Source organism: Euprymna scolopes, chromosome 7, assembly GCF_053919585.1.
Source record: "Euprymna scolopes isolate OS-2025 chromosome 7, ASM5391958v1, whole genome shotgun sequence".
NCBI classification, from domain to species: Eukaryota; Metazoa; Mollusca; class Cephalopoda; order Sepiida; family Sepiolidae; genus Euprymna; species Euprymna scolopes.
This window is the reverse complement of record NC_136488.1, coordinates 60,448,122-60,465,738: the sequence shown is the minus strand read 5'-3', so window position 1 is coordinate 60,465,738 and position 17,617 is coordinate 60,448,122. Positions and strand designations below refer to the sequence as shown.

Here is a 17,617-nt window from a genome sequence, read left to right as displayed (position 1 = left end):
CTCAGTATTAGTGATTTACTCTTTACTCTCTATTGTGTCATCTGCTGTTGACTTCTAATGAGCAGATTGGATGAGATAATTCTTTTGTTAACATACAAAGACAGTCGGTATATATATATATATATATATATATATATATATATATATATATATATATATATATATATATTATGGCAGTAGAGTTTAGTTTCCTAGAAGTACATCCAATTAAACAACGTGTGTCTACCAAAAAGTGCTCAATGATTAAACAGACTAGGTATATTAAATTTATTTATACAAACATTGATGGCATCACTGTTTGTATAAATAAATTTAATATATATATATATATATATATATATATATATATATATATATTAATACCTATCATCTTTGTATGTAAACTCGCTGTTTAATGCATGAAAAGCACAATTGGAATTTTACTATAATCAGCTAAGTTGTCTTTTTTTTCTTTTACCATATCCCTTTCTATGTTTGAAATTAAAGGTTTGTTCCTGTTTTTTATTTACTGTTAATTTTTCCTCCACTGTTAACCTGATTCTGGATATGACCTTAAACTATATCCAATTGTTAGGCTCCAGCTTGCAGACTTTGGGGAGTGTGGAGCCATCCCTTAATTGCCATTGCTATCACTCTGACCTAGCTATGGGTTAAATCGAAACCAACTTGAAAAAAAAAAAACAATATTCTATCGTTATTCAGTAGCTTTGATTGGTATAATAACTTGTATAAGTTTTTCCAATGCTGTGAAACCGAATCTGATGACCAAGCAAACATATACCAGCAAAAACTCAAATTTAGACATATCTACAAAGATCTATAAAAACAGTTTTAATGAAATCATATAAAAAGGTCCACACTGCCATACAAACTTATGAGGCCTGTAGGTGGAGCATTAGAATACACTGACTACCCGTTTGCAGAGGGGTAAGACACCCCCTCCCCACAACCTGTTGGCCGTGGGTGGCAACTCGTAATGCTTGAGGACTGGATCCTGGTGGCTGAGCAACGCATGATTCGGTAATTAAAAAGATCATGTGGCTTGCAATATTTCACTTTGGCCCTTACTGGGCTAGATGTGTCCCTTCGACAAACATATCACCAACAAACCTGCTTAGCAACAAAATCTCACCCCGTCACTGTTAAGGTCCCTAAATGTCAGAAAGTTTTCTACTCTACTAGTTTCTTCCCTTGAACAGCTAGACGTTGAAATTCCCTTCCTGCTACCTGCTACCCTAACTATACTGATATGCAGAGGTCCAAATGCAACGTAAACCAACATCTTAATCTTTCTTAGACATGGTCCCAATTAGTAGCCTCTTACATCCAAGTGGCAATATGCCTTGTTTGGGGTGAAAATTGAAAAAAAAAAAAATAAAATAAAAATGTGGCAACATGCCTTGTTTGGGGTGAAGGTAAGTAAAAAAAAAAAAATACAAATAAATAATAGATTGACTTACACTAAGAACTGCTTGTTTTATTTTCTTCTGATCTTATTCATTTTCTGTCCTGGTTATTTCAGAATCATAGAATCCTGTCAAGAAGCATTCATTTTACGACTGTATCGGCAGAAAAACAAAGTGAGTTTCAGATTAAAATCCAGTTATTTAAAGAAATTTCAAGTATTTAAAACATGATGAAGACTTTTTTTTTAAGCATTTTTGTTTGAAAGATCAATGTTGATAAACTTTTGATGAAAGCATGTTAATGCATCAAATTAGTGCATCAAATACAAAGCATATTTATCATGAATCATGAATAACTTTGGTACTTATCCAAAATATGACCCAAATTCTGGCAACTTCATATTAGCATCTTCCGGCATGGTTATAGTAAGTAGACAGACAAACAGAACAACAAAAAACATTGTAAACAAAACTGTAAAGCAAGGAAATAATTACAGTAAGTTTCATTATATGAAAAAATGATTTATTTTTTCGATAAAAAAATTTTTTTTTTATTTTTGCTGGATCTTTTTCTGGGGATAAGGTGGGAGGGGGGGGCTTTTAAAAAAAAATTCTTTACAGTGGTCATGTTGTGGGACCATTGATATATATCGTCACCTTCAGTATTTGACCCACAGCCACTCTTGATTGCAAAAAAAAAAAAAATTGTCAGATCTTATGTATATGCCCAATTTTGTATTGTAAAATGTTTTTGACTCCTAATGGGGGTATGAGATGAATGGATTCGCTAATCATTTTTATAACCAACAGCTGTGCTAAACAACCAATGAAAACGTTTAAAAAAAACTGCTTCTGTAGTACCAGTATTCAAGAATTCTGGCGAAAGAACATACCCATTAAATTATCGCCCTATTAGCCTCCTCCCACTTTTTGCCAAAATATTTGAGACCTTAATTAACCATGCTCTAGTCCAGCACCTTACAGATGCTAAACTTCTGACCGACCGTCAATATGGATTTAGACAAGCCCGTTCCACGGCAGACATCCTCACTGTAATCTCTGAACGCATATACCATTCACTGGATAAAGCGGGAGAGGGAAGAGCGGTAGCTCTAGATATATCTAAGGCTTTTGACAGAGTATGGCATGAGGGTCTCCTCAGGAAGATTAGATCTTACGGTATCACTGGTAGAATACTTAACGTAATTAAATCCTTCTTAGATAAGAGAAAAATCCAGGTTGTCCTCGACGGTCGTACATCTAAACAATATGATATAAATGCGGGAGTGCCCCAAGGATCTATCCTGGGACCTCTGCTGTTCCTGATATTCATAAATGACCTCCCCGACAAGATTGCCTCTGAGATGGGTATATATGCTGATGACACCACACTCTATAGCAGGCACGACAGGAAAACAAACAAACATACATCTAAAGTAATGGCAGAAACACTAGAGGATGACCTCCAATCAGTAGTGGAATGGGGACAAAAATGGATGGTCACGTTCAATGCCACCAAGACAAAACTGGTTTCATTCAATAATTACAAGAAACCTTCTCTACCACCTATAGCAATGGCCAACGACTCTTTATCTGAGAGTACGTCTCTCAAGCTCCTTGGCCTAACGTTCACTGGAAACATGAGTTGGAACAGTTACATCGAGGGCATTGCCAGGGCCGCTGCAAGGAAGGTGGGCTCTCTCTACCGTGCTAGAAAACTTTTAACACCCGAAAGTATCCTGTACCTCTATAAGGCCACTATTCGCCCATGTATCGAGTATTGCTGTCATATTTGGGCCGGTGCATCGGCTACTAGTCTCTCGCTCCTTGACAGGGTTCAAAAGAGAGTCGCAAATCTGATAGGCCTTAAACTGGCATCAAAACTTCAGCCTCTGTCCCATCATCGAAACGTTGCATCCCTCTGCCTGTTCTACAAGTATTATAATGGTGAATGCTCTGAAGAACTGCAAGCACTTGTGCCCCCACGACGTGAACACCCTCGACAGACCCGACAAGCTGCAAAATCCCACCCCCACACTGTAGAGATCCCTAGATGTAAAAGATCCTTCTACTCCAGTAGTTTCTTCCCCAGAACTGCTAGACTTTGGAATTCCATTCCGGGTCACTGCTTCCCCAACTGTACTGACATGCATAAGTTCAAGTGCAACGTGAACCAACATCTCGTTGCCCTAATCCCTACATAGTACCCCAGTAGATGTTTCCCTTGATAGTAGCCCCCTACACCAAAGTGGCAATGTGCCTTGTTTGGGGTGAAAATTTAATAAAAAAAAAAAAAAAAAAAAAAATTGTCAAATTTTGGATTCAATCAGTTCGCCGTTAACTACGCCATGGACCGCATTTGATTCTTGGCCGCCATCTTGGTTACTGATCTGAACTACGCTGCCATCTTTGTTCAACACAATGTCTCAAAACTTAACAGGTTATGCGCCCCGCCACCATCTTTTCTTTGACGGATTGGAATCTAAATTCGAATTGTGGCAGGTAAAATCTGGGATATCTAAAGATTTGAAAACTACACAAAGTCATACAATCTCCAACAGAGTATCCAAACGAGCCCGAATTTCTTGAAAAGAATGTGACTGTTTTTGCAGAACTGATTCAATGTTTAGACGATAGAAGTCTGTCCCTGATTATAAGAGACGCATTGGATGACAGACGGAAAGCATTGAACATATTAAGAGAACATTATTTATCAAAAGGAAAACCAAAAATAATATCCCTATATACAGAACTAACGTCTCTGAAACGTAACTAGGATGAAACGATTACCAACTACTTTATAAGGGCAGAAACAACCACCAATGCCTTAAAACTCTCAGGTGAAATAATAAGCGATAGCTTGTTGATATCAATGACCCTCAAAGGATTTCCAGCCGATTTTAAACCATTTGCAACTGTTATGACTCAGAAAGACAAACCCATAAATTTCAGCGAATTTAAAGTGGTGAAGAGACTAATCGTATGCTTGTGGACAATAATAACTCCAGCAATATTATGAAGTTCAAAAATGCTTTTCGAAAGCTGACACCACCAAATGATACACCTTACTGCAACGTATCCAAAAATAATTTTCCCAAGAAAAAGAATAAAATTATCTGCTATAATTGTGGACAACCCAACCACAAAAGTTTCCAATGTCGATATAAACGCTCTAAAATGGACTCCGTAAAAAACGTTGAGAACTTTGAGGAAGAACATACATTTCTATTCACATGTAACTTTGACAATACCACAAATGGTAAAAATCTCCTTGTAGATTGTGGTGCTACAGCGCACGTTATCACCAAGGAATCTGATTTTATTAATTTTGATTCAAACTTTAATCCTCAAAGTCATTTTGTCGAACTTGCCGACGGTAGTCAAATAAATGATATAGTCTTGAAAAGAGGCGATGCTAAAATATCCCTAAAAATAATAAAGGCGAAATCTGTAACTGTATTCCAAAAAATGCTCTGTTCATACCTACATTTACGCAAGATATATTTTCCGTGCAGGCTGCAATTAAACAAGACGCGAATATACAATTTGGCCAAAATACATCAAAATTGATATACCCCAATGGAATTGTATTTGACATTAAAGAAAATGGCCGACTATATTATTTAAAAAGTATGGTTCCCTCAAAAACTGCCTGTCACGACTTGGAAAAATGGCATAAAATTCTAGGACACTGCAATACAGCTGATATTAAAAAATTACCAAATGTAGTCGAATGCATGAAAATAATACCTTCACACGATCTCCCAAATTGTGATGTTTGTGCACAGGGGAAAATGACAAAATATATAAGCTAAATGCCAGACAAAAAAGCTATGAAAATTCTCTCACTTGTATTGTGACTTAGCAGGTCCGATCAGCCCGATGGGGAGAAATAATCTAAGGTACGTTTTGAACTTTATTGATGATTTTTCTGGTTTAATTACGGTTTATTTTCTAAAAAACAAATCCGACACTATCCTCACCACTAAGAAATATTTATCTGATGTTGCCCCGTACGGTTCAGTAAAATGTATTCAATCAGACAATGGGACTGAATTTACTAGTAAAGACTTTGAACTTCTATTAATTAACCACTGTATTAAACACAAGAAATCAGCGCCGTATTCCCCCTTCCAAAATGGCACCGCTGAAAGGGCATGGCAAACCCTTTTTGAGATGACAAGATGCCTACTTATCGAATCGAAATTAGCGCATAGTTTATGGACATAAGCTTTAATGGCAGCAGCATATATCAGAAATAGATCGTTCAATAAGAGGCTAGGAAAAACACCGTATGAAGCGTTTTGCGGTGTAAAACCTAAGATGAACAGAATGCATCTATTTGGTTCTGATTGTTTTGCATTTATAGAAAACACTAGTAAACTAAATACTAAAAGCAAAAAAGGTACTTTCGTAGGTTACGATAAAAATAGTCCGGCATACTTAATCTACTTTGCAGCTCAAAATGCCATAAAAAGGATTAGATGTGTAAAATTCAATGATAGATTAAATTTTAAAAATGGCAATCCAGTGAATGAAAAACGTGAAATATTACGTAGCATCTTAATTGATCACAATGAAAATATAAATAACGACGACAATTACAGTAGAACTTCTGACAAAAATATTAACCAGACACGTCAATACCCTATAAGGGAGCGAAAAAGGCCCAACTTCTTACAAATTTAAAAGATACAACATTACGCCGTGGATTACTGTTATTCGTTGAACAGCGCACCGGAAAGTTTTAATGGGGCGATTAATTCAGAAAATCACCAAGAATGGGAACAAGGTATGGTATCCGAATTGAAAGCTTTATCTGAAAATAACACATACGAAATATTGGCAAAACCAACAGATAAAAATATAATTTCTTCACACTGGGTTTTTTCCAAAAAAATCACAGCTTCTGGCAGTGAAACTTTTTAAGCAAGATTTGTGGCAAAAGGTTTTTCACAAATTTCTGGAGTGGAATATTTTGCAACATTTTCACCAACGACAAATTTAACGACAATTAGAATTTTATTACAACTTGCCGCTCAATACAATTTAAAAATACATTAAATGGAATGTAAAAAATGCTTATTTAAATGCTCCGATTGACTGTGAAATCTACATTTACCCTCCAGAGGGATTTAAAATGAAAAAAAAAAATTGGGTGAAGAAATTAAATAAATCGTTATATGGACTAAAACAAAGTGCACACAATTGGAATTTAACACTCCATAATTATTTAATAGAACAGGAATTCAAACAATGTCCCGTAGACGCGTGCATGTATACCAAAAATGTAGGTAATAAATTGTTGATTTTGGTTTTTTGGGTTGACGATATATTACTCGCCTCAAACTGTGACAACACTTTAAAAGATGTTAAAAATGAATTAAATAAAAAATTTAAAATGGCCGATCTTGGAGGACTGTCATTGTTTCTCGGTATAAAATTTACCTGTGAAAATGAAACTATAACTGAACCAATCATGATACATTGAAAAAATTCTGCTCAAGTTCGGAATGCAAGATTGTAAGCCACGTTCAGCTCCCGTCGAAATGGACATAAATAAAAATATAGGGACCGAAACAAAATCCATAGATAATCAAATGTACAGGGAAATGGTAGAGAGCCTCATCTACTTGATGACCGCAACAAGGCCTGACATATGTTACACTGTAACAAAGCTATCTCAAAACTTATCGAAACCGACGATTAAAGACCTTACTCATGCAAAACAAATCCTTCGTTACCTAAAAGGAACCAAGGAACAATGGTAGAATACTTAACATAATTAAATCCTTCTTAGATAAGATAAAAATCCAGGTTGTCCTTGACGGTCGTACATCTAAACAGTGTGATATATATGCGGAAGTGCCTCAGGGGTCTATCCTTGGACCTCTATTGTCCCTAATATTAATGACCTCCCCGACAAAACTGCCTCTGAGAATGGTATATATGCTGATGACACGACGCTCTATAACAGCCATGACAGGAAAACAAATGAACACATAACTAAAGAAATGGCAAAAACACTAGAGGATGACCTCCAATCGGTAGTGGAATGGGGATATAAATGGATGGTCACATTCAATGCTGCAAAGACTAAACTGGTTTCCTTCAATAATTACAAGAAACCTTCTCTGCCACCAATAGCAATGGCCAGTGACTCCCTGTCTGAGAGTACATCTCTCAAACTGCTTGGCCTAACGTTCACAGGAAACATGAGTTGGAACAATTATATTGAAAGCATTGCCAGGGCCGCTGCGAAGAAGGTAGGCTCTCTCTATTGTGCTAGAAAACTACTGACACCTGAAAGTATCCTGTACCTCTATAAGGCCACCATTCGCCCATGTATCGAGTATTGTTGTCACATTTGGGCTGGTGCATCTGCTGCTAGTCTCTCGCTCCTAGACAAGGTTCAAAAGAGAGTCGCCAATCTGATAGGCCCTGAATTGGCATCTAAGCTTCAGCCTCTGTCCCATCGATGAAACGTTGCATCCCTCTGCCTGTTCTACAAGTATTTTAATGGTGAATGCTGACGACCTGCAGACACTTGTGCCCCCATGACGTAGACACCCTCGACAAACCCGACAGGCAGCTAAATCCCACCCCTACACAGTAGAGATCCCTAGATGTAAAAGATCTTTCTACTCCAGTAGTTTCTTTCCCAGAACCGCTAGACTCTGGAATTCCGTTTTTATAAGCAACGGCTGTGCAAAGCAACCAATGAAAACGTTTCAAAATTATTATAAAAGTTGTCGAATTTTGGATTCAATCAGTTCGCCGTTAACTACGCCACAGACCGCATTTGATTCTTGGCTGCCATCTTGGTTACTGATCTGAACTACGCCGCCATCTTTGTTCAACACAATATCTCAGAACTTAACAGGTTAACTACGCCACAGACTGCATTTGATTCTTGGCTGCCATCTTGGTTACTGATCTGAACTACGCCGCTATCTTTGTTCAACACAATGTCTCAAAACTTAACATGTATTCATGCATTGCCATGCAAACTTGTTCATAAGTGTCTTTCTTTCAGTTTTCACGATGATGTAGTCCTACTTTTTTTTTTTTTTAGAGAGAAAATTATGAATTCATTTGGGAGATTGAATATGTTCACATGGCATGATGTAATTTATTTTTGATTTTAAATATTTTGTTTCTAGTTCACATAAATTTCACAATTTCATTGAAACTTGTTATCTGCTGATAGCTGATTAACTAATCACGTTGGAATCTTCCGCAGATGCCGACACAAAGTTACCTGAAAGTTGGTTATATTCTGGATAGATACCATAATTTGATTAAAAATAAATATTAAATCTGATAGCCTGCATATTTTTTTGTATTTCTTATGATTCTGGACTTTTTAGTATTAATAAAATGTTTTTAAGAAATTGAATATAATTTCCTTCAAAAAATTTTAATTTCAAAATAAACAATTAAGACATTATTTTTTTAATGTGTCAGAAAATGACATCGTCTGCAAGAAGTCTCATCATCATCATTTTGCGGCCTCAGTCAAGATTGAACTCACTACACTCTTTCAGTATTCCCTATCTGTCATAGCACCCAAAAGATCTTCCTATGAGATAAATGTATCTTGTATCTTATCTGGAAAAGTTCACTTTCGTGATTGATTGTAAGATGATGGGTGCCTCCACAGTACAAATGATGAAACAAGTTCATCTGTGGCACGTGCGCAATGCCGAGAAAACTAAACACGTCTTTTACAAACTGAGGTTAATACTCTCAGTAAGTCTCTATATATCATTTCTAGAGTTGTGTGGTTTCACCATGAGATATTGAATACTCTTCTCAAAAGACGTGTAATATCCATCCAAACGACGCTGTTCTTTTTGCTGAAAAAGTCTGAGTCTGCAAGAAGGCTCACGTGACATGTAGTTAGTAATTTAGTAAAATTTTTCTCGTGGATGTTAACAAAATAATAATTTTATTATGGAATTTTTCTTATCTTTTTTTTGTAGACCGGATTCATCAAATCATTTTCTGAAAGCCCTTCCTCTTTTACATCCGGATTTGCTCACGTTGAAAAAGTGATGAAGAATCTCTTTATCCGAAAGCTCTTTCTCTGGCCACGCTTTCATGTGAATGTTGCTGAATGTTTGGATCGCCATAAGGTAAATAAATTAATTTTTCTTTCACGAAGGTCATTCCAAAAGTAAAGCCTTCTATTGCTTTTTTTTTTTTCCTTTATTTTAACTCAAAGTTGAATAGCTATAAATACGAGAGTGGTATCATTAAAAAATAAGCGACCTTTTGTCCTCCAGAACTTATTTGTCTATATAGTTGTAATGTGTTTAATTATGTTTTGTTTGTATTAGTCAGATACTCACAGAAAGGGGCTCTATGTAAGCTGGCAACATCTACAATGAAAGTAGCTTCATTGATTCGTCATTTCAAAAAACAGCTTGATCCTATATCATTTCAAAAAGTGGCTTGATCGTATGCGATTTTTAAAAAAATATCGCTTAATCCTATGTGATTTTAAAAAAGCAGCTTGATTGTATGAAATTTAAAACAAAAACTGCTTGATCGTATGTGATTTTAAAGAAACGGTTTCATTGTATATGATTAAAAGAAAAACAGCTTGATCATATGCGATTTTTAAAAAAATGGCTTGATCGCATGCGATTTAAAAAAAAAAAAGATGGCTTGATTGTATGTGATTTAAAAAAAAAAAAGATAGCTTGATTGTATGCGATTTAAAAAAAGAGGGCTTGATCGTATGTGATTTTAAAAAAAGATGGCTTGATCATATGTGATTTTAAAAAAAGATGGCTTGATCATGTGATTTTAAAAATAGATGGCTTGATCGCATTTGATTTAAAAAAAAGATGGCTTGATCGTATGTGATTTAAAAAATGATGGCTTGATCCTATGATTTAAAAGAGGGGTTGATCATATGTGATTTAAAAAAATAGCTTGATCATATGTGATTTAAAAAAAAATGGCTTGAACGTAAATGATTTCAAAAGCAGCATGATTGTATGCAATTAAAAAAAATGGCTTGATTGTATGTGATATAAAAAACAGCTTGATTAATGTGATTAAAAAAAACAGCTTGATTAATGTGATTAAAAAAAACAGCTTGATTAATGTGATTTAAAATAAAATGTCTTGATAGAATGCCATTTCAAAACAAGTAAATATTAATAGTAAAATATGTTCTTATGGCAAATAAGGCTTGCATTTCACAGCACATTTTGTGAGGACATCAATGGGCAATGTGGAAAATGAAGGATGGATAGAAATTCTTTTTCATCAACAGCTGTAAGAATTCATGTGGTGACATGCATCGCATATGAGTAAGTTAGGCATGATTAATAGAAATTAGGTGGCTATTGGCAAACAATATTAAAGATGGCAAATGAAACAGGTATTTTTCATCAATTAAACTTTTCATTGGTGACTTTCACTCGGTCAGAATAGACCAAAAGGCAATAACAGTTCACCGAGAAACCATAGTTTTTTTTTCTCAACCTAAATGAGGCAGATTGCCACTTGGACAGAAGGTGCTACTATTTCAGATCATGTCTATAGGGAACTGTAGGGAGTTGAGCAACAAGATGTCTGTTTACATTTAAACTTTTGCAGGTTAGTACAGTCAGGGAAGCATGAAACAAAGACAGAATTTCAGAATCTAGCAATCTGAGGGAAGAAACTTTTGAACTAAAAGGCTTTCCAGCATCTACGGACCTCAACAGTGAAGAGATGGGATTTTGCTGCTTGTCGGATTAATTGGGGATATGTATTGTGAGGGGCACAAGTTCTTCAGAGCACATTCCATTAAAATACTTGTAAAAAAAAGTGTAATTTTACATCGATAGGACAGAGGTTTGCAGCTGGTTGATAGTGTGGGGCAGGGGGTATTAGATTGGAGAGTTTCTTTTGGACTATGAGTGAGAGATTAATGGTAGATGCATTTGCCCAGATGTAGCAACAATATTCCATGCATGGGTTAATTGTGACTTTATGGAATTACAAAAAAAAAAAAAAAATAATAATAATAATGTTTATTGAGAATATGTACCCTGACGGAATATTGTCCTGAACTTTTATGCTTGTCATTCAAAATTTTCATAAAAAAATTAAAATTGGTTTCTAATAAATTCATTTGATTATGCAAGAGACAAGCAGAAGTGAAACAAATGAAACTTAAATGATATTTTTATCGTAATATTACAATAACAATTTACTCAAGTTTGCACAAGAAATTCATGCAGGAGTACCTAACATCAGTGTTCAATACCCATTTTGCAGAGTAGAAACGAAGCAATGTTTTATTTTTAGAGTCAAACAGAAAAACTTTTTTCCAAATATTAATATTTTTCCTCTGTTCTTTTCTTATTAGGTTGAAGTAATTGAAATGCATGTACAGATGTCACCCGCCATGTCTTCATGTCAGACAGCCCTCCTTGACTTGATCAATGCTTGCATTATGGAATTAAAACGATGCACATCTGTCGTAAGTAAAGGCTCGTTTTTAAACAAGATGTTCATCTTTTTTTTATTGTTTGTTTGGTGGCAGAAGACGTATTTTAGGTGTTTTTTTAAATGAAAATCAAATCTATTTATAGAAAAGTACATTTGGGGAGATATGGGCAATGGTCATGTGTTTAAGGCATGTCCAACGACTGAGGTTTCCGTAGAAAGTGTTAGCAGAAGCAATGCAACATCTAACATGGATCCTCCGTACAAACATTTGATAATACTATAAAAAGATTAATACGTTAATTGGAAAAAAATCCAAAAGTCGTTAAACAGAAACTTTCCATGTTTTTCAATAACATGTTTAAATGAAAACTTGCTGCCTAAATATACACTATATAATAAAAATAAATAAATATACTCTATATAATAAAAAATAATTATACTGTATATAATAAAAAATAAATAAATATACACTATATAATAAAAAATAAATATACACTATATAATAAAAAATAAATAAATATATACTATATAATAAAAATAAATAAATATACACTATATAATAAAAAATAAATATACACTATATAATAAAAAATAAATAAATATATACTATATAATAAAAATAAATAAATATACACTATATAATAAAAAATAAATATACACTATATAATAAAAATAAATAAATATACTCATTATATAAAATCATTACAAGTTATTTTTTTTCTTTAGCTCTGTTTAACTCAGCAGGATTAGAGTGAAGTGTGCTTGATGAAATTTTCTAACAGCTAAACATGCATCTTCTAGTGTAGAAAGTTTATTTTCCACCTTCTGTCTTTCCTTCTCTCTCCCTCTCCTTCTTTACCTCTTCCCCCTCTTTCTTGGTGTATCTTGTGCTGCTACTGCTTGTTATATCACGTGTTGAATGCGTGCCTTTCGATTGATAAAAGATGTGTGCGTCATTTTATTGGAAGTTTTGAACACGGAAAAAGAAGTCGGCTTACTATCCCACGTCAAGAGAAAAGACGTTAGAAATCGCAAGTTTGAACAAGAGAAAGAGAAGTCGGCTTGGTATCTGGCGACCAGAGAAAAGACGTTAAAAATTGCAAGTTTAAACAAGAGACACCAGTGGTTTCGTTTCTTTTTCTTCAATCGGGATTCGTCAAGGAAGACGACACAGAATCAGTCAGAAAAGACTGTTTAAAAAATCAGAGTCGTAAACGAAATTACAATCTTTTCACCAAGGAAGAAAGAACTATTTTAAGGCCTAGAATTGGTCTTGTAAAAAAAAAAAAATGAATACTAACTCCAGTGAGGCGTTAGAATTCATGTCAAAAGGAACCAAGAAATCTTTATAGAAATACATTACACCACAGAATATTTGGATTATTTTCTTGGATTACAGAAATTGAAATTTTCTCGAATGAGAACATTTAAGTTAATGGCACAAGGGAGGTAATTTACATACACCCTGTTTTAAAAAGATGAAGTGTTGACGTGTTTTATTTAAGTTTTTTGACATGCAGTAAGCCGTGACTATACCTATATTCTTACCCCTACTATCCCTTACAATATTGTTAATGGAGTTCTTTGAGAACCGCCAGAGGGACTAATTTGGCAGACACTTTTATTGGTGAACATAAAACTGACTATATCTTTCTTTCCCTATTTACCTTCCCATGTATTAAAAAAAAAAGAAGTTTATCGTGGTATTCTTTCGTTTTTTTTTTCCTTCTTGTTGTGCAATGGGATAACCTTTATTGGATGTCATGATAAAATTCCCGCTACTAGCTTGTATAGCATGCAGCTAAGTCTTTCTGTGACATGTATGGCATTTCTGTCATTATCTGTTTGATCAAGGGTTTCACTAATTCGTTTGGGTCACAGATCATTCACTATGCATTCAATCTGAGGGATGAAGAGGGATATTCAAATTGACTAACCACAATTGTGTTAGAATAAAGTACTCTTACAATCAAAATATCAAAGTCAAGAGACAAAAATGAACATTTCACATTTATTCCTCTAACCCAACGCTACCCTCTCATGCAAATGAGTTGACTGAATAAAATACACATTTTGATGCATGCTGCAAATGGTGAACTGACGAGGGTTATTCCACAAGTAAAGCCTAGTGACGTTTTGTGCTCCAGAATTTATTTTTCTACATAGTCACTACCATTCTTAATGCACATTTGCCAGCAATAAACAATGGCTGTGCATGGGCGTCTGGACCATGCTTTGTCCTATAATAGTCATTCCAAAAGTAAAGCCTCCTATATATTTTTTTAACCTCAAAAAGTTGAGGATTTACAAAAATGGGACCGGTACCATTAAAACGAGCGATTTTTTTGCATTTCAGAATTTATTTTTCTACATAGTCACCAACATTCTCAATGCACTTTTGCCTGGAATTCAATGACGTGTCTCTGCTTCTGACACACATTGTTTTCTTAGTCTCACACTATCAATTTCTGCAACAGACAGATCAAACTTTCAGATCATGAATGCATAAGTTTTGCACTTTGCAATCCTCTTTGATCCAACAGAGAGATCAAACTTTCAGGTTATGAATGCATTGATCAATTTGGGTAGAATAAAAAATATGAGGCATAACTTTTGGAACACCCTTTGCATAATTGAATAACTCGTACATTTAAGATGTTTATCTTCATCTTTTATACTTGCTGTTATGACTACACCTTCACTGCTGATAGCATTGATGATTATGGTCGATGATAAATGCTTGTACTTACACATTTAAAAGTGTTCATTCTGTCTGGCAGTTATTTGTAAGAGCTGTAGGAGCGGGAGTATATGCTTATTATTTTCATGCTAAGAGACTCACCTGCTGAAAAGGTGGAGTGCAACAACAGTAGAAGGCAAGAGCAACTACAGTTAAAAACAAGTGTAACATGCTGAGAATTTGAGAGTGAAAACATTGTTACAAGTTAAAAATGGAATAATTCTGTAAAGATGGTGAAGAATCCATTAAAATCCTTAATCCTGCAATTTTCTCTGTCCTTTTTTCTGTAATAGTTTAATTCATCAGCCAATGCCACATGAACAACTGTTGCTTGATCGTCCAAAATTTTAATAAATGCTTTCAAGATGATTCTTACTATTTTCTTATTTCTTTTTCTAGCTTGACCTCGATGAAGTATCTGTTGAGAATACAATTGGAAGATCGTTTGATCTGATTGTACGACAGCAGCTTGACCCAATATGGAATCAGCTAAACAGCAAAACTAAGGAACTTGTATCCGACTTGAAAACTTTACGCACAATTTCATGGTAAGTCAATAAACTGAGTTGCTAAAATCCAAATATTCTTGGCATCGAAAGAAATGACACATTTAAAATGTATGTTGATTAGATTTAATTTATCTGAAGAATTTTTGGGGCTTGTCCGTTACGCTCAGCTGGATGTAGAACGTGTCTGGTTATGATTCTTTATTTTCTCTAACTGATTTCTTGTTAATTACAAATAATCAACACAAGCAAATTTGTGCCTAACCATACCTAGTGAACCAAGTGCAAGAGAGATTCAAACAACTGTACTTCAAGGAACAGTCAGAATCTTAAAAAGATCTCTCAGTTAAAATGTATGAGATAGTGGGTGAATATTTTAAATACATGATTCAGGTAAAGAGAAAGAGCCTTAACCTGCTGGTGATTTTTCAGACAATATTTTCATACATCTATTTTGATTTGTTTCTGAATGAATTCTTCCCAAATCCCAGTTAAAAAAAAAACAAACTTGCAGCTTGCTCTTTAGTCACATGGTTCGTTCCTGTCCAGTTTGAGTTTTCTATGTATGCATTCCTATGCATGTCACTTTTTTCGCGTGTAAGCTTATTCTGATCTCGCTCATCTGGGAAAGGTGAGATGTTTTAAGCCTTCAGCCATGGTTTTTTTCCCTCGACACCAAAACCAACAGAGTCTAGGTCATTGTTGAGATGATTTGTCTCCTGTTGACTAAAGTATGCCTCTGGTCCTATGGAGTTCTTGGAGGTCCACCCTCCCAGGCTTAGCTTTTGTGAGAAAGAGTTAATTTATTGCTAATCACCTGAGGCACTCCTACTAGAGAATGTTGACTGGGCTGCATTTTTTGCAGGTCAAAGTGCTTTTCTGCTAGGGAAATCGCTGTTTAATCCCATTTTCTGACCCTTGTGTCCCATCATCCCGCCATGGGAGGGAGAGATATATATCTTGAAGGCCACCCCAAAATGTAATATTTATGAGTTTACAACAGCAAGACAATCACTTGTCCAGTTTGCAATGTTTTGATCAGCTAACTCTTTGTACCATTATAAATAACTGTGTTGACTCATGGACAGAAACAGAATTGTTGATATGTAAGTAGTCTGCTGAATCGTTCATTGTATCTTTTTGTAGAAGTAGTAGTCATTGTAGCCTCCCCCCCCCTTGTGATTGTAATAATGAAAGCAATTAAAAAGAACAGCAATCAACACCATTATTTGCTTCTGGGCTACATCTTAATTTCTTCTTGATTTATTTAGATTTAAAAAAGAAAAGATGTTCATTTACTTCAGCATCAGACTCCCAAGGATAAGAATCTGTATGGTATCTTCGCCACAACAAATTCCTGCTATTACGTAACTTTCTTTACACGTTGGATAAATTTCTATCAGAAAGTTCCTCTTCCTTATGTAATGTAACAGCACATATAAAATAATGCTTTTAACACAACTAAATGTTACTACAGATTTCACTTGAGGTCACAAATCTATAATTTTAGTTGGTACTTATTAAATCATTAGTATGAAATCTAACTTCCATAATCTAAGATAATTTAATCAGCTCTGGAATGATCAACGAGTTTATAGGAATTGATCTAAAAATAACAGGTTAAATCTACTCATTCAAAATAATGGAGCATATTATTGAATAAAAGCTGTATTTATTTGGCGTTGTCTCAGGGTGGAGACATTTTGCTGACTGCTGGGCTTTGACAAAAATAGTTTATAAAATATAGTTGTGTTTACCGGAGTTGTGGAGTCAGAGGTTGTGAAATTAATCAAAGTCAGACTTGTGAGAATCCTAGTCGGATATTTTTATCTAAGAAGAATCAACAGGCAATCTGAATATTAGAAGCATTTAAAGTCAAGTGTTGATTTTTGAAATGGTATGGGTCTAAGTGTTAATTTTTAGAATCGTATGGATCTAAGTGTTAATTTTTAGAATCGTATGGATCTAAGTGTTAATTTTTGGAATCGTATGGGTCTAAGTGTTAATTTTTAGAATCGTATGGATCTAAGTGTTAATTTTTAGAATCGTATGGGACAAGTGTTAATATTTGGAATGGTATGGGTCCAAGTGTTAATATTTGGAACAGTATGGGTCCAAGTGTTAATATTTGGAATGGTATGGGTCCAAGTGTTAATATTTGGAATGGTATGGGTCCAAGTGTTAATATTTGGAATGATATGGGTCCAAGTGTTAATATTTGGAATGATATGGGTCCAAGTGTTAATATTTGGAACGGTATGGGTCCAAGTGTTAATATTTGGAACGGTATGGGTCCAAGTGTTAATATTTGGAACGGTATGGGTCCAAGTGTTAATATTTGGAATGGTATGGGTCCAAGTGTTAATATTTGGAATGATATGGGTCCAAGTGTTAATATTTGGAACGGTATGGGTCCAAGTGTTAATATTTGGAACGGTATGGGTCCAAGTGTTAATATTTGGAATGATATGGGTGCAAGTGTTAATATTTGGAACCATACAAGTCTGGGT

General features: G+C 34.8%; 1 protein-coding gene across 3 annotated transcripts in view; it reads left to right on the top strand.

Moving 5' to 3' along the window:
• The window catches only part of LOC145279757 (DNA repair endonuclease XPF-like), a 73,357-nt gene that overhangs the window by 16,742 nt on the left and 38,998 nt on the right, over positions 1-17,617 (top strand). For all 3 annotated transcript variants that reach the window (XM_080131062.1, XM_080131063.1, XM_080131064.1), the window contains exons 5-8: positions 1,523-1,580; positions 9,392-9,544; positions 11,779-11,892; positions 15,001-15,149. In XM_080131062.1, coding sequence (XP_079987188.1) covers positions 1,523-1,580; positions 9,392-9,544; positions 11,779-11,892; positions 15,001-15,149 — 474 coding nt within the window. The remainder of the gene's footprint in view (positions 1-1,522; positions 1,581-9,391; positions 9,545-11,778; positions 11,893-15,000; positions 15,150-17,617) is intronic.